Source organism: Rutilus rutilus (genome assembly GCF_951802725.1).
Source record: "Rutilus rutilus genome assembly, chromosome: 20".
NCBI lineage: Eukaryota > Metazoa > Chordata > Actinopteri > Cypriniformes > Leuciscidae > Rutilus > Rutilus rutilus.
In genome coordinates, this window is record NC_140225.1 from 25,158,353 (window position 1) to 25,180,125 (window position 21,773).

General features: G+C 38.3%; 1 protein-coding gene across 5 annotated transcripts in view; it reads left to right on the top strand.

The window, feature by feature from the left end:
- The window catches only part of thada (THADA armadillo repeat containing), a 115,893-nt gene that overhangs the window by 10,421 nt on the left and 83,699 nt on the right, over positions 1-21,773 (top strand). For 3 of the 5 annotated variants that reach the window (XM_084392003.1, XM_084392004.1, XM_084392007.1), the window contains 6 exons: positions 624-759; positions 858-994; positions 3,258-3,419; positions 3,720-3,886; positions 15,067-15,176; positions 20,626-20,758. In XM_084392003.1, the coding sequence (XP_084248129.1) occupies positions 624-759; positions 858-994; positions 3,258-3,419; positions 3,720-3,886; positions 15,067-15,176; positions 20,626-20,758 (845 nt within the window). The remainder of the gene's footprint in view (positions 1-623; positions 760-857; positions 995-3,257; positions 3,420-3,719; positions 3,887-15,066; positions 15,177-20,625; positions 20,759-21,773) is intronic. The other 2 variants (XM_084392005.1, XM_084392006.1) reach the window with 1 other exon arrangement.

Here is a 21,773-nt window from a genome sequence, read left to right on the forward strand (position 1 = left end):
CCCCCCCACCCCTGCCGAACATGAAATATGAGAGCCAAAACCCCCACCCCACCCTGGCTAAACAAAAAAAATTGGCATGCATGGGGATGTTTAGACAAGTCCGTGCAATATTGTAGATGTAAGCAGGATGTCAGTTTTCAAGAATCTCCAGACTTTCCATAATTTACTTGTGAACGTAAACGCACGTTCAACACTTCAAAAACCACGTGTCCTTTCTTAAAAGTTAACCCCAAAAATACAAATTCTGTCATCAGTTACCCTCCCCGCATAATTTAGGCTCTTTCCAGTGCAAATACATAGAGCATACCAAATGGTTTACATGGTAAACAGAAGCTCAAATATATTTGCCTGATAAACCAATGTGGTTTGTTTTCTTGTCATGCAAGCGCATCTGAGCTTCTGCAAGAATAAATGAGTTTTGTTCTCGTATGTCAAGTACTGTTGAGCTTCCTCTTTTTTCATATTTGATGTGCTAATTGCATGTGTTGATCAATGGTTATTTGTAAAAAAAAAAAAAAAAAAAAAAAAATAGCAAAGATTGCCTCTTTCAAATACAAAATGAGTAAAATTTTTACCTCTGTATATTGGTATCTAAATTCGAGAATGTGTTTGTGATGTTTCAGTGGTGCAGTGGCTGATGATTTGTCTGAAAGAAGAGGTTTTGAAGGCAGAGTCGTCTCTTCTGCAGGCTTCTGCTTGCTGTCCTTTATATGGCAGAGCTCACTGCATCACTGCAGTACTCCAACAGCTCAACACTGGGTACTTCCACACACACTTAACCTTTAATCATCTACTTACAGAGGTCTTGGCATTTATTTTGACTGGTGTTCATGTGGTTGATGTATTTCTGTGTTTAGATCACTTGCACTGCTGTCTCAATGGAGGGTTGTTGTGTCAGAGCTCATAGGCCTGTGCTACAGGATGTCTGATGTTGTGTCACCTGTGGTTCAGAGCTCTTCCCCCGAGGGCCTCATTCCTATGGATACAGAGTCTGGTAAATGCATCTAACACTGTCCTAACTAAGTGAGTCCTAACCAGCTGTTACCATGCCAAGTATTGCACAAGTAGTTGGCCCCTTGATTTGCGCGAGGAAGCCCCTCATCTGTCCTAAGTGGGTGATATGTATCGTGTGAAAGTACAAATGCATCATCCGATTGCTATGCTGTTTATACTGTGATGGATATATTTCTGTGCCTGTTAATGGGCAGAACTGTTTTATATTACTTACACATGGAAAAACATGGAATAATATGAAAATGTTGAGCAGGATGTGCCAAGGCGAGGAAGAACAGCATCATCTCTTTTCTCAGTGTCTAAAACGGTTCGATAAAGGATTCAGTCTCTATAGACTCTATAAATTCAGTCCCTTTTTTCACGGGCAGCCAATGACGATCATAGACTGGTGTCATGCAATTTTGTTACAAACCTAGTCAAGTCATCTTAATTTAATAGCGCTTTTAACAATGTAGATTGTTTCAAAGCAGCTTTACAGAGATAAACGTATAATTTTAGGTAACAGAGATTGTTTTGGCTTTATAGCGGTTCTTTAATAAAGTTATTTTCCAGCTAAAGTTAGTTTTGATTGATTCGCTTCCGTCGCAACGATCATTTGTTATTAAATTAGGGGCCGGCAAGACGACACCATTCTCTCTACACAGACTTTAAACGCGAACCTGTGATAAACGCTGATGCCGTTCACATGCGCATTAAGAATGGGTTCTATAGTTATGTGCATTTGAATATATGTGCGCAGGTTTGTAATTCCCTACAAACCAAGCCTAAACAAAGTACTGGTCTTTCCTTAAACATTTTTATACAGACAACCTACATAGGTTTGTGCAGGACGAAAGACTGAAATTGCTGACGACTTGTTTCAGGAAGTTTAGAATCGGTTCTTTCTTTTACCTTCTTGTGACCTTTTACATTCACAAACAGCTATATGACATACTGCATGACATGTAATATGTGAAAAAGCATAATGGGGGACTTTAAATTCTTCACTTTCAAGCATTCAAACGCTCTAAGACTCCAAAAATACCAGATGATGAATTGATTGCATGTAAATGAACATAATGCCGCTCTTCTCTCTGAAACACAAAGTTCGGCATACTATATACTTAATTAAATTGCAGCCTTTGATTTGATAGTTGTACTATGCTACATCGCTCGTCATAATTGACCTTATGACAGACACATGACTGACAGCCCAAATAGCCAATCAAATCGCTGTGCCTTGTTGTTATAATACCTAGAATATCAAAATCGACTGCTGGCGGTAGATCCTTTTCCTATTTATCACCAAAACTTTGGAATAAGTCTTCCTAACATTGTCCGGGAAGCAGACACACTCTGTCAGTTCAAATCTAGACTAAAAACACATCTCTTTGGCCTAGCATACACATAACACATTATAGACTTCTATAATTCATTGTTAGGCTGCATAGATAAAGTCAGCCAGAACCGGGAACACTTCCCATAAATCCTGATGTCCATAAATGGCGTCTACGCTAATATTAGTCTCTCTGTTTATCCCGAGGTTTACCGCAGTCCGCCGGATCCAGGCCGTATCTAGATCTGATGAAGGACCTGCGCCTGGACACGACGACAAAGCAGTCCTGAAGTGTCAACTAGGCTCTCCCCTGTGAAGGCCTCCTTCCCTTCCCTTTACCTCTGTACAGATAAAACGTTGTTGTTTTATCTGTACAGAGTAACCACGTGGCTACGCGGATGCAATGAATAATTCTGTATTATACATTTTTAAGGCCAGACAAGTAGTTTGTTGAGGGTTGATTTGTAAAAAAGGACTACACGCCTGCGTACATATATATTCAAACGCGCATACCTATGGACTGAACATGTGATGCACATCGTTGGTGTTTGCGCAGAGGTTGCGTAGGTTTGCGCAGAGATAACTGATAATCATTTGCACCTTGGAACCTATTTCCGGGAGTGCGTTCTCGAGCCACCAGGCACTGTTTCGTGCGGATGGGCGGCCGCTCCGGCTCCGCGTGAGGGTTTTCTGTTAGAACGGTGTTGAGTTAGCGATGATCAACTAAGTTAATGATCTTCACAGCGGAAGTGAATCAATCAATCAAAACTAACTTTAGCTGGACAATAACTTTATCCTAGAGCTGCTGTAAAGCCAAAACCAACTCTTTTACTGTAATTACCTATTATCACTGTAAAGCTGCTTTGAAGCGCTATATAAATGAAGGTGGCATACGTGTTATTACATTACATATTTTCTCTCTCCACAGAGACCTCTGCTGACCTACAGAAAATCCTGCAGGAGATTCAACCTCGTGACTCAAATGACTTTTTCACAAGTGCCAGAGAGCTGGACCCCAGTGAGACCAGCCATAACAGTGAGCAGAAAGAGCCAGAGAACGACGTTCATAAACAACAAATCTGTAACACTGGTACAAACACATTTGCCCATCACTAGATACAGTTCCTCCACCTTATTGCCCTTTACCATAGTATCTGTATTGAAAAAGCACATTTTGAACTCAAATTTCATAGATTTAGGCATGTCATGAATCCATTAGTATGATGTAGTAGTAACCATACTGATATTTTAAACATCATACTTTTAGCCATAATTCGTTTTAAATGATGAGGTGGTGTTGCTGTAATACATATCCTGTCCATGAGAGGCCGACATTTGATCAGTGTTTTCCGAGTGCTTATTTGTATGTATGTTTATGTATGTTGTCTAGGTGGCAGTGATGGAGAGGCCTATCGAGTCACCGCTCAGATGGTGCTGGTGTGTTGCTGGAGGACCATGAAAGAGGTGTCCATGTTACTGGGTCATCTGTGTCAGAGCATGACCCTGTACTGTCCTCTCACACACCCTGACAGCAGAGGAGTCATCACGGAGGACCAGGTCAGGCACTTGTCAGGTGTCACCTGATCTACTATTCACTGTCTGACATGCATACACACACTCCTCACTGAGACTGTTATAAAAGAAACCGCTGGGCTCTCCCTGAAGCCAAGATCTTGGTTACATAAGCTAGTGAGATATAATGGAGAACTGTACCTCATACTGTAGTGTGGAGACTTTTACCAGTAAGCTGATCTTTTTGAGCTCAGGGCTGAGAGATGAGACATCATGGTAATAGCTAATACAGACTTAAATATGGTCTAGGAAACAGCCCCTGAAGAGGCATCAGGAAATGTGATCATGGTGAATACAACTTCATTTGCCATAAGGCTGAGCCTGGCGCCCATTGAAAAGAAAATGTCAAACGTATTTTCAGTACAGACTTAAAGACTAGTCCCTAATCCCTAGGGAGCTGCCTCAGTGTCTACTCTCTTCATACTATAGTAGGCTTCCTTCTAAGGTGGAATCCTATCCCGTATGTAGCTTCTTAGCTTGAATGCTAGGAAACAATAATTTATTATTAATAAAAAAAAAAAATACATAAAAATATATAAATACGTGCTGTGTGCTTCCCTTTCAATAACAAAAATAAGCACACAACAAAAATGACAGCAGTTAAGAAAGCATCTGATTGTATTGATGTGGATATGTTTGCTCTAGCTCTGAAATTCACCGCTATCATGTCGACAGATGAGTTCATTAAAATTACACTCTTATGATAGTTTGATTATAAAGTATATTTGATAGTATATATGTCTACGTGAGACTATAGTTTGAATTAATCCCTCTTCTTTGCATGACACATTGACATTGAAGTACAGGAGAGCTCTTTCGGCATTATCCTGAACATTGCATAAGCATTCGTTTCATGTCTTTGAACGGCAGAAAGGCTCTCGTGAGTGTGCGTAAAGGTCACATCCTTTTGATTTTCCTGGCAAAAACGTCCCAAGTCGTTCATTTAAAAATCAATCTATATGCTTTCATAGAAAACCTAGGAAGTTGGGGAAGGTCTAATTTTTTTTAAGTATCGTTACAAGCTGTTCACACATTGGCAAAAAAAAAAGCAAGATGAAAATTCTTACATATGGCCCCTTTAAATTTACAGTAAAAACAAAAAACAAATACCTTGAAAGAAACAGTCATTTCAATGAAAAACTATCCAATGTGAAGTGTCACATTTTTCACTGTAATATATAGATGTTTATTTTCACTTCCCTAAATTCTAAATTTAACAGTATTTTACTGTCCTGTAGATTAGACTGTACTGTATATAGTAAGGGGACTATTATACTATTTTAATATAGTAAAATGTTAACCATTTTTACATTCCTTTACCGTTAATACGGTTTATACACTGACTTCTTTTTAAAAGTATTGGAAGGTTTTTTTTTTTTTATCTCAATGATTTGTTTGATTACTGAATTATAGTAATTGTAATCTGAGAATCTCCAATTACAATAATGGGAATATACATTTAATATAATTGTCATGAAAATACTGCCAGAAAAAGGGTTTGTTCACCCAAAAATGAAACTTCTGTTATCATTTACTCATTCATGTCGTTCCAAACCCGTAAGATTTTAGTTCTTTTAAACACAAATGAAGATATTTTAATGTAATCTGAGAGATTACAATTGACATTCCATGCAGCTACCATTTTGACGCTTCAAAAGCGTTCAATTTTAAAACAGGGATAGCTTTGAAACAGTTATTCACGCTTTTATTTCAACACAACTCGGCTACTGTAACTCATTATATGTCGGTTACCCCTCTCTTCCATCTCTTGTCTCCAAATGGTCCACACAAGATCACATCACCCCAATCCTACGTTCTCTGCATTGGTTACCAGTCCGATACAGAATTGATTTTAAAATTGACATGGGCGTAGAAGAAATGGGGAACGAGTTGGGATGTGTCCAAAGACATAAATTCGTCCCCTGCACTTTTTTCGGGCAAGTGTATTCACGTAGGGGGTTTCATGGGCCAATGTGAATGAATCTAGATTTAATTTCAAACAGACAAGATATTCTATGCATGACCTGAAGCCTGAAGCGATGCGAGCATTATGGAGCGCTAAACACTCCCATGTAAAGTCTGTTTTATTCATGCAGGAAGCCGGAGGGCACCCTTGTGTAGAAAATTCTGTGATATTTGGATTTGGACTATGGATTTTTACCTTGTATAAAATCCATGATGACTTGATGCACAGGTGTGTGTGTGGTACATAAACCAATCATCAAATTGTCATAAGGAAAATATAGGGAAAAGTATTATAGAATACAAATTTCCAAATTAGTGGTTATTATTCAGCAGTGTATTTGATTTCTTAGACAATTAAATGCAAGAGATAAGAAAAATAAAACCTGTCAATTAGACAAAGGTCAGAACAAAAACTGGTATTGCTCTTGACGTTTCTTTCCCGCTCACTTCTGAGATGGCTATTCCCCTGTCTGAAGAGACACAATCTCTTTATATGATGAACGGATTTTATTTAGGCTTGTATTCAGATATAACCCTTTACTAGTTCTTACCTTTAAGTGAGCGGTTTCATATTGGATAATTTTTTTCACTTGTCGTAGTGCATTCTGGGATTGCCTTATTTGTGAAGGATACATGCGATACTGCTCTCGTATGTGGCTAAAATTAGGTAAATTAGAAGGAAGCATAATTTTGCTCCCTATGCTTCAGTACAGAAGTGTACTTATGATGTTTCTAGATGGTGGCTTGGTATGCAGCTCACTAGGGTTTGGAGCAGTGCTGGACTCTAATTCAACATGAACCGTGCCAGCTGCCTGTGTTTAGCAGGGCAGTTATTTTCCGTCGGCAGTTGTTTAAACCATGTGAATGTATATGTTGTCTCCTGCTGTGCCCGACTTCAATTAGCATGTGCCCTCTTAGCATAGTGCTTTCATTTCAGACCAGCCTGCTGTTTAATGGGCCGACTACCTTTCCTATCCTGCATTCTTTTCAAATAGCTTCCTTTTTCCCTGAAGAGCTGAACCACTTCACACAGAACTCATTCACCAGGTTTTTACACCTGAGACTCTTGTAGCGGTTGTTCTGGCAGCATCTCGGTCCTATGTGCCAATACGATATATAAACATGAATGTTTCCTACATCCTGATATATATTCAAAACCTTCCTGACTTAAAGCCGTGAGCACTTTGAGTACAATATGAACATTTGTTTGTAACAGTGTTTGTGTACATTCACTCTACATTGAACCATGCAAAAAATAGCTTGAGGCGTAAAGTGAAAATTCCCTTTCTCAAATGGGCCTTGTCCTAAAACCTACTGGCCTAACGAATAGATTGCCCAACACTTACTCAACCTCATGTTTATACAAACCTATATGGCTGACTTTTTTATGTGTAAAGCAAGAGATATTAGTCAAAAAACAAAACAAAAACTTAAAAGGGTAATATAATTTTTCATCTTTTTTAGATTTTAATTAGTATTTTCTCTCTATAATTGTATTTTGTAGTTTTATAAAAAAAAAAAAATTGTATCCGCTATTTCTAGCTTTTTTCAAATTTCAGTTTATTTACTGTAACTTCAGTATATCTCCGATTTTAGAGATGCCTAACTTAATTCATTAACTAGCATCATTTAAAAATGTATAACATTTCTCAGCACAGCAGGGCTTAAAAAAAAAGATAGTTTCACTCGGAGCAGAATCAGTATTTTAACGTTTCTCTTCATGCGTTTCTTCTGTAACATTATCGTACCAAAAAAGGATTGATTATAAAAAATCTGGTAAATAGTTTTTTTTTTGCCTATTCTTGCCTATACCTTTATTTAGAGCTTGAATTGAACATCATACTAAGCCTCGTGGTTTGATAATGTAGTCAAGCCAAACGCTAATCATATTAATTAGGATGACTTGACAAGTGAGCGCAGGCATTTCTCTTGCGTTGCATTTGCTTTGGCTGTACTATTTGAATTCATGATTGATTGACTGCTAAATTAAAATCTTAAACAGAATGATAAAATAGCATTATCAAACGGTTAATGGTAATTTCAAAGAAGCGTTTCTGTTCAGAACGTTTAAACTTGATTTAGCTTTTGTTTATGTTCCTGTTGAAATTGTGTTTGTCCTTTGAACCGTTCGTGTTATTGCATGTTTATGCATGTTTATCAAAAATTTACATTCATTTGTAAACTTCATTTGTTTTATTTGGAACCATGAAAATGTATTTAAGTTTCAGTTTTTCAGTTAACAAAAATGTTTTTAGTTTTTATCTACCGAAGCAATGTACTATATAGTCTAACACTGTGGCTGCGTCCAAAATCGGCACTGTTCTTGTTCAGTGGCTCAAGCCTCTGTTACAAGCTCTACATTGATGTTTTGGAATTGGCAATGGAGGCATGGGATGAGAAGCGCAAGAAATTAGTCCTACATGCAAGAGCGTCAGGATTTGTCAGGACAAAATCCTGACAAATGTCTTGAAATGCAACATCTGAACAATGTCTTGAGGTTTGTTATTAGTGGAATAATTGAATAATTCTGTTGAATTATTAGAAAATAATGCACACTCGTTTCATGTCGTGGCAGCATTACCACCTTAGGTGTGCGTTATTTTCTTATAATTCAACGGCCCGTCTTCAATTATTCCTTACATACTACATGAAGATGAGTCACACAGGTTTAATTTCAGTGAATTAACATACAGCGCTTAATACGTTTACTAGACCACTTCTAACCACCCAATGTAAGATTTGTGCCACAGCTGCCCTAAACTAACAGTATTGGTAATTACCAAAATCATTTTTTATGTTTCTGAAATGGTTAATCCACCAGTATGTGTAGCTATTTAGTCACAGTTGGCCAAGTCAAAGTTCGGACTTGCATCCTATTGAACAAATTAGGGATTTAGAGGATTCAGAGATGGATCGTACAAAAGTTTAATCAAAAGCATGTCTTTGGGAACAACTAGAAACTATTTGAAAGTCATTAACAACAGAGACTTTGGAAAAGTACTACATATAAAAACAAGCTGTTATCAAGGCCAAAGGACGGCATACAAATATATAATTTTTTGGTTATGTGTGAATAATGTTTCAGTTTGTTATTTGCCTAATAAATGACAATACAATTTTTTTTTTTTACAGATTCTAAAATATTTTGTTTTCTCTTTATTATGACAGGTGGTCTAATAAATTAGTTAAGCACTGTATCTTCTAACTAATGAAGTGAAAATGCAGAATTGAAAAAGAGATTTAGAGGTAGGGGAGGCTAAGATTATTAGTCTGTTCCTCACACAAAACTATTGTATGCCTTCAGAAGAAAATATTAAGGTTTAAAGTTTAGGTTCATTTAAGTTTATTTTGTAACATCCTGTGGAGAGCAGATTTTGCATAGCAGTTGAGGGGCCGGAGGTTTAAACTCTTAAATTTGTTTTTGATGTCTTAAGCTAAGAGCGTAACTTCGGCCAAGGCCAGACAGCTTGGTCAAATGTTCCCACTTTGTTTTCTTGATAGATCGCTGTAGTTTCCAAATCCAGAATTTAGCAAGGGAGGGAGCAGACCTTGCAACATCTTTTGCACTGAAGTAATGAAGTAATATATCATTAGAGCTGTTACTTGATATCTGTGCGAAGTTTTCAGATTGGGAATTCGTGTTGATCAGCCAGCGGCCTCGGTGAATGCGTTAATGTGTCAGTATGATTGTTATTTTCACTGCTCTGTCCTGCTAAAATGACTTCAGTGCTTTAACAGATGGAGTGAAGTTATTCAGTGATGTCACTGGTGTGGTTACCATGGCATATTCGCCTGTTATGTAAAGGATGATCTAACGATGCTGCCGGGGTCCACATGGCTTGTGTTTGCGGTTTGTGTTTATGCCTCATACAACATCTTTTTCCAGACCGCATTTCATCAGAGGGTTCGGACCGAGCGTGTGTTTATGATAGTGAAGGTTCTGTTTCCCAAATGTGTGTGTCCTGCATCCTGTTATGTCCTCCGTCGCTGTGGAAACACAGCACATGTTTTCAGACTGTGGAGGCGCCATGGCAACTGCAAGCAGTTAGTCACATCTTGATGGTGTATAATTCCTTTAGTTAAGAGTGAACCGCTTCTCAGTAGGGGATGTTTTTCACCATCATTGTGGTACCCAAAGTTGTCGTGCTCTGGTCATTTGACCATCAAATGAGTTTCTGTTGAGTAGATCGTTGCTGTGAAATTAAGGGCCTACACATTTGTCTCAAGATCTTGCATGTTTAGTTTGGATAGAGCACCGATTTGCCTCAGCGATTTCGTAAAACCTGTCGGCGAGTGAAAATAGAGCCTAAAATCGTGCAGTGTGAGCTCCGCATTAGCTGAGAGAGTTGTGAATAATTTTTATAATCCAGTGGCCGTCATAAGTTTAAGTACTGTACTCCGTTTACTAGTTCGCTGCATTAGCCTGAAATGTTTCTAGAGCTGATATTTAACTGTACATTTTTACATATACTGTTGTTTGGCAAATTTTCGTCAGCAAAAGCCGGGAAATTTTATAGGTATCCATGCTATCTGGAATTTCTCCTGCGGGTGAAAGATTTCCCCATGCAGATTTCACAGCGGGTTCACCATGTTGACCAACAAAATGCTACTTGGTTTGAAACATTGTTAGGTTTAAATTGTAACGTTGCAGATTTTCAACCCGCTTTGTATTGTTACAATGTCGGTAGTTTATGTAAATGAACAATGTTTACTCGCTAACATGCTGTGCTTGCTGGAGCCATTTATGCATTTTACTGCATACATTTGTGGTGCAAAAGGGCAGATTTTGTGCTATGTTTGTAATAGTATTTTCAGACTATGTGCTACCTCAACAAAAAAAATCACATTTATTTGTCAGCAAAATACTTTTGACAGCTCCAGGGCTTTCGTGAATACTACAAATTATGGGCAGCGAGGGGATGGGTAGGTTTAAGGTTGAGGTTAGGGTTAGCTGCCTCTAAGGAGCCATTGGGGGCTAAAAACACCATCGAGCCACACGGACTGTCAGATCAACAGAGGGTTATTAACAGAACAGTTATTGTAAGGGCAGGTTTATCACTGAAAATTGTATCGTACTTTGTCTGCTTTTTAAACAGCATTAAGGTAAAAATGGAGCACTATTTCAACAGCTTTCTTACCTGTAAGTGACAACGTTTTACACCATTATAACTAAAAGTTTGCTAAGTATTATTTCCTACTAAAGCAAGGCGGTATTTGACTCTGGTCAGGCATATTCATAGAGCATCACAGTCCCGCCCACAGCCCGAGAGCGCTTAGGTGCCGGAAGTAAATTTCCCATTCATTTCTCCCATTGACGTTTTGGAAAATCCGTATCTAAAGAGTTTTAGAGCATGTCTGAGGATAACCAGCTACGGCTGAACTCATAGGCATACAACATATTATTTAGAGTGAAAAAACGACGAGAAAATCCCCAAAAAGTCAAAGGTACAAGACTGTGAACATATTTTCATTTCCGAGCGAAGGAACTACTCAACCCATAAACCACCGCGCCTCACTGAAGTCGACTGAAGCCACAACCGCGAAAGAGCCTTTATATTATATTAGAGCGACTTTCAAATCTGACGACGGCCACGCGAACTTTTTCTTGTGCAGTTTATAGCAGTTCTTTCAGTAGTAATCGTGTAAATAATAGTGTTTTTTATAGGTATTGTGTATTGAATTTTATATTTATCATCGTGTATTTTATATTGTGTGCGTGTGTGAAAAGCGGTTAACGATAACGTAGCAACATGGTGCAGTGCTTTGTACCTGACTGCAATCACCGCTCAGTGGTCAACACGTCGGTTTTTTTTTTAATGATCTTCAGTCTTCACGGACTTTCGCGGGGTTTAACCAGACAGTTACACGAGCTCCACCAATCAGATGCATCACTGTGGGATTGTGGGATTGTTCAGGATTGTGGGTAATGAAGTACTTCTCCAAGACATCGCGAATAAAAGGCATTTATCCCAAAACAAGGTTAGTGCCCCATGAACTTTTGGCGGTTATATGAGCATATACAATCGCTTAGTACAGCCGTAGCTGGTTTTAAGTCTACCATGTATGGTTACGTTTTTATGGCTTATATCCCAACTGTCAATGGAGAAATTGTATTGAATTTTTACTTCCGGCACCGGCTGTGGGCGGGACTGTGATGCTCTATAGCAGACTGGTGGGAGTGACCTGCGACTGCAACATGCCCGGTGCATTATGGGTGTTGCAGTTTTCCTACCTATTTGCCAAAAGGGAAGACAACAGCCATTTTTTCCTTTTCTCTAGTCGTGTAGCAACGATTTAGGAAATTTTGCATCACTAGAGTAACAGAAACTACATACTTCAGCTTTAAAAAACGTAGAACATTTGAAATGTTGCTTTGGCAACCAACTGAAATAAAATAATTACTGAAATTAAAACTGAAATAAAAATAAATTAAAGTTAAATAGAAATATATTTCAAAAATTAACAAAAATGACAAAGCACAACAAAAGAATAACAAAAATACTAAAACAAAAAATGACAACAAAATATAAATATAAGAGCTACTTTATTAGTATATCAATAATACTAAAATATTTTTCTACTGTGTGAGCATTGCGTCATACAGTACATTGGTGCATTTATATTATCCTTCATTTAATATGTATTTAAAGGGTTAGTTCACCCAAAAATGAAAATTATATCAGTAATTACTCACCCTCATGTTGTTCCAACCCCATAAGACTTTCGTTCATATTCGGAACACAAATTAAGATATTTTTGATGAAATCTGAGAGCTGTCTCACTCCTTTATAGGCTGCTTGGTAATTGCATCTGCCAGCCCAGAAAGTTAGTAAAGACATCGTTAAAATAGTCTAAGTGACTACCGTGGCTCAACCTTAAGTTTATCAAGCGACAAGAATACTTTTTGTGTGCAAAAAAACAACAAAAATAGCGACTTTATTCAACTAATCATTTTCTTCCGTGTGGGCCTCTGAGTGAGTTCACGAGAGCACCACAACGCATGCATGAGAACTGAGATGATGACGCAGATATTTTACGCTGATAACTATGTATTCTGGTTCGAATAAGTAAGGTTGGTTAAACAAATTCAAGTCTTCATCTACGTCAAAATCTGCGGACGTATTTACGAAGACAGTTTTATGTACGGCGCACGTCTTCCTCTGCTTCTAAATAGACAGTGTAGCGCTTCCGGCTATGTCAAGACGTCATCTTCGTCATCTTCTCAGTTCTCGCCTCGTGAACTCACGTTTGATTGCACTGTCTGTGGTATTTCATTGTATTTCTTTTCTTTCTCAATAGTTATTTAACCAGAATTTGAGTTATTGGAATCAAGACCAACAGCATTAGACCTTGTTAACCCCTCTTAGTGTTAGACATGCAGGAAAAGCTGCTATTTTGGTCACTGACCCTGACAGTAATTAGCTGGTCGTGTTGGGAAATTTCTCGGTGCGCGTGGAGCGTAAGCAAAGTTTGGTGGTGGTTTTGGGTCGGGTGGGGGAGGTGGCTTTGCGGGTGAAGTTGCAAATAGGAAGTGTTTGGCTAAATAAAGTCCTACTGAAGCTAAAGCGTTTGTAGTAAACAGTTGCTCCTTAACCTCTGTTTTATTGAGCTATTTTGTTGATTTGGGAGCAGAGGCTGACATGTACAGTACAGTATCTATTTTACCAAGCTTATTTGTTAGCAGGAATGTTTGCCATTCGGAAATAAAATGAGGGGGCTATTTAAATTCAGATTAAATTTCTGAATTTCGATTGTGGTAAAAAAAACAACAACAAAAAAAACTGAGTATTTATTGCATGCAACTTTGTTGCAATCCTGGTGTGTTTGGGATCGTTATCATTGTGGATAATAATGTCCCCAATCGTCCCCAATACCATTATGTTTCCCCTGCCGTGCTTAATGATTGGTCCACGATTGCATTTGGCATTAAATCACTCCAGTTTCTCCTATGAACACAACTGACATCATCCACTGACACAGGTTGTTTTGACTTGTTGGACTGCAGAACATTGCTCCAATCTTCCACACTTCAGTCCATATGTTCTTTGGCAAATGCAAGGTGTTTTTTGCAGTAGATACAACTAATAAATGGTTTCTTTACTGGTACACAACCTCTCAATCCAGCCTCTTGTAGCTGTTGGATAGAGTTCAAAATGAAATGGGAGGTTCCTCAAAATCTCATCCAGGTCTATAGAAGCTGTTTTGAGGTGGTCCCACATTGTTTATTTTCATCCTCCTGTCAAAACTCCCTGGTCTTCCCTGACCAGCCACAGCACTTTACATTCTGCATGGTAGTGGTGTCACTGTGCTTTGTGGACATTGTGACCATTCACATCTTGCAGGTGAGCAATATCCAAAAACGATCGATCAGATTTAGCCACTTCAACAATATGGTTGCAGGAACAGCTCCTTCCAAAATAACATCTAATATTATAGCTAATACTGGCCACATAGTGATTTATTGAATTAAAAACTGGGAATAATGACTGCAAGCTTGGTATGTGTCATTGCATCATGTCAAATGAAACACATACATTAGTTTTATACTCTAAGCACAACTTCACATCATGTATACAAAATAGGAAAAAGTTTTGAATAAAGTGAAAAGAAGGGAATTTTCCTAGGTCGGGCATCACTTTTGGCCACTACTGTATATGTAATGTCATTGCATTCTGAATACATAGACATTTAATATGGAGTTAAAGCAGAACTCGACAACTCTAGCGAACTCTAGTCACTTCTTCGCTGACTTTTCCCTTTTGTTGTCGCATGTTTTCCCCACGAGCTCCCCCTCCAGCTGTGGGGCGTATATTCGTGTTTCGCGCTCGTTCTCGTTCTCGTTCTCGCTTCTCACGAGACTTCCAATTTCTATCTTGCCGGGACGGTAGTCCCGAAGTTGCAAGGTTGGTTTTCTGCCTGGGAACGCTGGGGGGAGCGGGGAACAGGTTGTTTAACCATCCAAATTATTTCTAGACAGTTTTATTAAGTTAAAAAAGTTCTGCTTTAAGTGACTGCCTGAGTGAAGTTTTTTGAACCCATAAGAATTGGACCAGTCCATCTAGATTTTATTTTTGATGTCTACTATATTTTATTTTGGCGGTATGCACAAAATGCAAACTCTTTAATTTGAGTGTGAACTTTTTAATTTGAGTGTCTTCACATATCCATTTTGTCAATCTGTCTGTCTGTGTTTCTCTCAGGTGGAAGGTGTGGGGAAGTACTTTCGTGAGCAGCTGCTGCAGTCTCGTCACAGGGGGGCGTTTGAACTGGCCTATGTGGGATTTGTTCGGCTCACTGAGATGCTCTGCAGGTGAGTGATCAGATTGCTTGACTGACCCAACAATTATATAATAATGATGAAAACGCACATACTGACTTGTCAACTCGCCGTCCAGTAAAATAGCTCCCTTGTCATTACACAAATTCAAGATGTTTTCAGCCCAAAGGCCTCAGACAGAACAAGTGTGCATCTTTAGATGAGGGAGTCATGAGGACTGCTACACCAGAGCCCCTAATGTTGTACTTGGCAACCACGTTTCATACCTGAATGAGTCCAGCCCCCTCCATCCCTGCTACCTCTCAGCTGCTGGGTGGAAAACAAGCTTCAAATAATCAGGAAGTTTGAAAACTTTTAACATCTGGAAATGTGAGATTTAATGAGCTTTGGAATGTGGCCACTGCGCAGAAGTTAAGGAAATTGACTCGCTCGCTTTTACAACAGTGACATGAATAGGACATCAGATCGGTTCTGCTGTTGTGGAGTTGCTGAGGGAGCCTCTTGTAAATTTAATTAACCTCTGCAGTTCTCTTTTTTTTTTTTTTTTTTTTTCGTGAAATAAAAACGGTCATAGTGTTGCAATTGTTAATTAAAACAAAAACTATAAAAAAAAAAATTGAAATAGCTCAAATAAATTAGAAATGTTACATTAAAATATTTATAATTAATATTTAAAATACTTATTTCAGTTAGTTGCCAAGGCAATATTTATATTTTTGGTTTAGTTTGTTGCAGTATTACATAGTTCTGGCATGAAACTCTGAATGGTGCAGGCTAATAGGTCTTTAACTTATTGGTAGCAATCATGTCGCTCTCTACATAACTGATTGATTGATTGATGTTGCAGCAGCTGCCAATGAGCTTACTGCTCAAACATTCAAATACTTGGCACTGTTTGCTGTTTCAGTCTGCAGTGCGCTTTCAGAACCCTCCCCCTTCCCCAGCTCCACCTGTATAGATCTGCTACAGGGTTAAATCATGTCTGTTACATGTGCAGCAGCAGCATGTCTTACATGCTCACAGCATATCTGTGAAGGTATTCGCAGTAGCAAGTCTCGGTACTTGCTCTGAAGTAGCATCAGTGTAGCAGATTTATTCTGCCAAGATCAAATACATTGACATTGTATTCATTCATTGTATGCATAAATTAGGGCTGCAACGATTCATCGAGTTACTCGATTTACTCGATTACAAAAATTCCTCGAGGCAAAAACTCTGCCTCGAAGCCTCGTTAAATTCCTATGACGCGCACTATACGCGCAGGGATCTGATTTCACACGGACCGTTGTTCAGTGTTCAGGAACCACAATAGCGCGTGATACATTTTGAATTTAGTTGGCGCGATGGCGGAGAGTAAAGATGTCCATAAAGTTTGGGATCGCTTCCTTCCAGCGTCGCTGATACAAGGTAACGATTCTGTCCCCCGCATTTTTTTTAACCTAGCGCCAATATTTCCACCCGTGCCGAAGCCTATACATTGATGTTCGCTGATTTTAATCCCATACTGTATTTGTAGTGATGTCGTGATGCGGTTTGACTAGATATGATGTTTAGCTTTGATGTTTTAAAGTAGTAAATGTATTCATGTTCAACTGCAAGAGAGTATAGCCTAAAAAAGAACCCCTTCACACACACACACACACACACACACACACACACGCACACGCACCCTCGTCTCTCTCACGCGCCAGTCAGACCAATTGCGGCAATGCATCACATATGCTCAAACTTTTATGTAGCCACGCAACAATAATTTCAGCATGCATTCACTGTATACACCGGGATGTGATGGAGGAACAAATATTGCATTGCAGTCTTTGCGAGACCTTGTTTGTCACGTCTGCCAAATAGTTACAGACAACAACAAAAAATGAAACTCCCCAGCCTGCTTCTCCAAATCCACTCGTACTTTTGGGGAAGACATAATCGGCTACCAAAGTAATTGAGCATAGAACATTTTCAATTAACAAAAAAATATAATACTACAAAACGTGCTAATATACTTCAACTAGCCTAAGTGAGAAACAAAATGCTGTGCTTTTTAACATATTTGCAATAAAAACATTCCCCTTTTTAAAGCTACACTTATTTTTTTATAAATTGTATACATTGTGTACCTGTTTGGCTTGATATTTTATATTCATTTAATTTATTTTTGTTCTCCGGTGGGTAATTTGCAGAAGGTGCAATCCTTTTTTTGTAATGTTGTATTAAGAAGACAAAACTAAGGCCAAATGGCCTTTACTATTTAAGTTTGTATTCATAGTTTTACATGTTATACATGTTTTACAGTATAAAGTTGACTGAACTGTATTGTTATATAATTGTTGGCACTGGCACTTATAAACACTAAATGGGTAAAAAGTACAATAAATAGGCTTAGTTTTGGAGCCAAATGCTTGATTATTTTACAGCCACATCATTTTCGTTATGAATTATTTGTTTTGGTTGTTTAAAAACACACAAATGTTTTTATCCGATTACTCGATTAATCGATCGATAAAGTGCTAGATTAATCGATTACAAAAAGAATCGATAGCTGCAGCCCTAGCATAAATACATACATGAATGGCAGCTCGTTCTCGACCATCACATAAGAGGATCACGTTTGAATTGCAAGATGATTTATTTATGCAGAAAATTATCTATTTCTAAATGAATGATTATTAAAAGATCTAATGATATATAATACCATGTCTAGGGATTTAAACAATAAAGAGTACTGTAATTCCCTGTACTGTAGCCTGCCTCAAACTGTGACTTCTTACCGGAACAAAAAAGAGGGATCACATTTCTCCCATTTTAGCGACTTTACATTTGGCTTCTTATAAAGTTTAGAATTGATTTTAAAATTGAAGTTTTTGTGTACAAGGCTTTATCTGGTGTCGCACTAAAATACATTAGTGACCTTCTGATTCCTTACTCTCCCCAAAGAACACTTAGGTCTAGTAATCAGCTTCTCTTAACTGTCCCACATTTTCGCTGTAAAACTAAGGGTGGTCGGGCCTTCTCTTCTGCAGCACCTAAACTTTGGATCAGTTTGGCCATAAATGTGAGGTTTGCTCCTTCACTAGCCAGTTTTAAATCGGCTCGTAAATCTTATTTGTACTCTCTGGCTTTTGATTAGGAGTAGTTTAAGAGTTTTATGTTGAAGTTTTCTTATTGTATTTTATTTAATGTGTTTATATTTTGTACGCTGCATGTTTTCCTTTAATGATTTCTTTTTATATGCTTGACGTTTTTTTGTACAGCACTTAGGCGCAACTCTGTTGCTTTTAAATGTGCTATAGAAATTAATTTTGACTTGATAAAAAAAAAAAAAATATATATATATATATATATATATAAATTATAAATATACTCAGTTTGGTTATAAAAGGGAGTGTTCTCTGTTGACAATAACATAAGTGACTCCCTTACATTATCAAGATGTACAACTTAAATTTGAAAGCAAGTTCGGTTATTGTGTGGTAACTAGTTTTTTGCTCTTCACAAGTTTGTCTTTGCTGTTAATTGCTATGTTAAAAGTGTTCTCAATCTCTCCAGGTTATGAGAAATGGTGGAAAGTAGGTGTATTGTTGGCTTTTAAGTGGGCAGAGGAGAAAGTAAAAAACTGAACTGGATTAAACTGGAGAGTTTTTGGGCTGAATATCTAAGAATGTAAGAAGCACAAACTAGAATAGAAGTTGAATCCATGTTGTTCACAATTCATTGTATTTCTTATTGTGACTTATTTCAAAGTGAAACAGGATAATGAGTAAAAATGGATGAAACTTATTCATAAGGAATTGATTGATTGGAAAGTGGGTATTACATACCATAATTAAGCCAGACCCGTTTAGTAAATATGTTTATGCATAGCCATTGAGATGTTGTGCTCAAGTGGGTGATTTGGGGTTAAGTCTGGTTTGTCTCTTTTCCCTATTATTTCCTGTCATTTTTCTGGCATCCCTATCAATAAGGTGCAAAACACCCAAAAACGTGCGTGCAAACATATAATTAGTCCTGAGATGCCAACTTTTCTTGAAATCCCTGAGGAAGCAATAGTGTGTGTGTTTGTGGTGGATCGGCCTGTATTAACAGTTGTGTCTGTATTGAGTCTCAGAGGTGCTTCTAGAGAAAAAGCATTGCTGTGTGATTACACGCCTCCACCGGCAACCGCTATGCCCGTTACGAGGTGTTGATTGTAGGGCGTTCATCGGCTGCCTTTTGAAGGTATCGCCTTGTGTTTGGGGTAGTGTATTACTGAGTGAGGTGTGTGTGTGTGTGCGTGGGCGCTTGCTGTGTGGTTTGGATTGTTTGATCTGGCCTGCTCGGTCCAGCGCGTCTGGTATAACGGTACTTTTCATAACGAGAGCCTCGCATTTTTCTCCGCTCTCAAAGTGGGCGTTCTGCACACGCTTGGGCAGCTCCTGCTATGTGTTTGTGTGTGTGTATTCATCCGAGGTTTGCAGTGTAATTACAGTGCTTGCTTAGGCAAGCATCTCTATTATTATTGCTCATACTTTGGAATAGGGATTTGAATAAACTCTTAACCTGAAGTATTGAACTTTGTTGTGTATCTTGTCCCATTCTGTTTGTGCTACAGACATGAATGATTCCTCAAATCATGCAGCTTTTTGAGATTTATTTACTTAATCGCAGCCTTGTGAATAAGAAATCGGCTGAAAAATCATTTTACTGTAGCATTTGCTTTAGTCACTTTCAAAAGTTTGAAGTTAGTCATATTTTTATGTCACGTGATCTTTCAGAAATCATTTTAATATTCTGATTTGGTGCTTAGGAAACATTCCTTATTATTATCAATATTATGTTGTGCTGCTTTTGTTTCTGTGTAAACTGTGATGCAGTTTTTCAGGATTCTTTGAATAGAATGTTCATAAGAACAGAATTTATTTGAAATAGAAATGTTTTTTAAGATTTTATATATCTTTACTGTCACTTTTGATCAATTGAATGCATCCATAAATAAACGTTTCTTTTTTTTTCTTCCAAACTTTTGAATGGTAGTGTATATCCCAGGGCTAATAGGACCTAAAAGTGATGTGTAATTCTCATGCTGTTGTATCTGAAAGTGTCATATGGTCCCACACTGGATCTTGACAACAATAGAGTCCACAAAGAATCATTGTTTATCTTCACAACTTTTCTGCTCTAATGTAACTTGGCTCTAGCTTGACGTTTTCCTCAAATGACTGTTCAAATTCTCTTTTATAGTCTCTGCTTTATCACATTTGGATGTGATTTGATTTTCAGATTGATTTGAAAACCATGGATAATTTCACATCTGAGAATAAGTAAACAAAAATGTCTTAGAGAAACTGGGAACCACATAAACTTGGAGGACCACAGTCATGGGAGCCAATGTCTTGTTCATAATTCCACAACAAGCTATTATGTGGGTTTGTCTGTAATCTGTGTGTGTGTGTGTGTGTGTGTGTGTGTGTGTGTGTGTGTGTGTGTGTGTGTGTGTGTGTGTCAGAAGTGGGAGTGCTACACTCCAGCAGCTGCCAGCACATTGGCTGAAGGAGGTTCTTGAGGAAGTAAAATCCAGTGACCCCTCCTCTAAACTGTGTGCGACCCGCCGAAGTGCAGGAATACCGTTCTATATCCAGGTTAGTTCTCTGTGTATGTACAGCAATGACCAATTTCTTCCCCCAAAATGAACACCTTAATAATAATAATAATAATTTGTTACATTTATATAGCGCTTTTTCTGAGACCTCAAAGCGCTTTACATAGAAGGGGGGAATCTCCTCAACCACCACCAATGTGCAGCATCCACTTGGATGATGCGACGGCAGCCATATTGCGCCAGAACGCCCACCACACACCAGCTTACTGGTGGAGAGGAGACAGTGATGAAGCCAATCAGTATATGGGGATGATTAGGAGGCCATGATGGACAGAGGCCAAGGGGCAAATTTGGCCAGGATGCCGGGGTTACACCCCTACTCTTTTTCGAAGGACATCCTGGGATTTTTAATGACCACAGAGAGTCAGGACCTCGGTTTAACGTCTCATCCGAAGGACGGTGCTCTTTTGGCAGTATAGTGTCCCCGTCACTACACTGGGGCATTAGGACCCACACAGACCACAGGGGGAGCACCCCCTGCTGGCCTCACTAACACCTCTTCCAGCAGCAACCTGGTTTTCCTAGGAGGTCTCCCATCCAGGTACTAACCAGGCTCAGCCCTGCTTAGCTTCAGTGGGCAACCAGTCTTGGGCTACAGGGTGATATGGCTGCTTACATTCCCAATAAATACATAGTTTATTTTTTATAAAGTTATTTACTAGTTATTTACTAAATGGATGTTATTGATTTTGTGAACAATTTATCCATGCATACACTAAACAACTGTTTGTATATAAATAACTTGTATCCTGTCCTATGCAAAGCATGCTAGGAAGTACAAATCAACTATCCAATTTACAAAGTTATCAAGACAATTTCATACAACTTAATAAAATTTTTTTAAAAAAAAATTAACTCAGAAATTTTAGTTTATAGTTAATGTAATGAACATTATAATGTCAACTAAACTCAAAAAATAAATAATGTTTTGAGTTGTGATTACAGGTCCCCTGAATTGCTTTTTAGATTGTATGTTTAGTTTCACCGTCCACTTT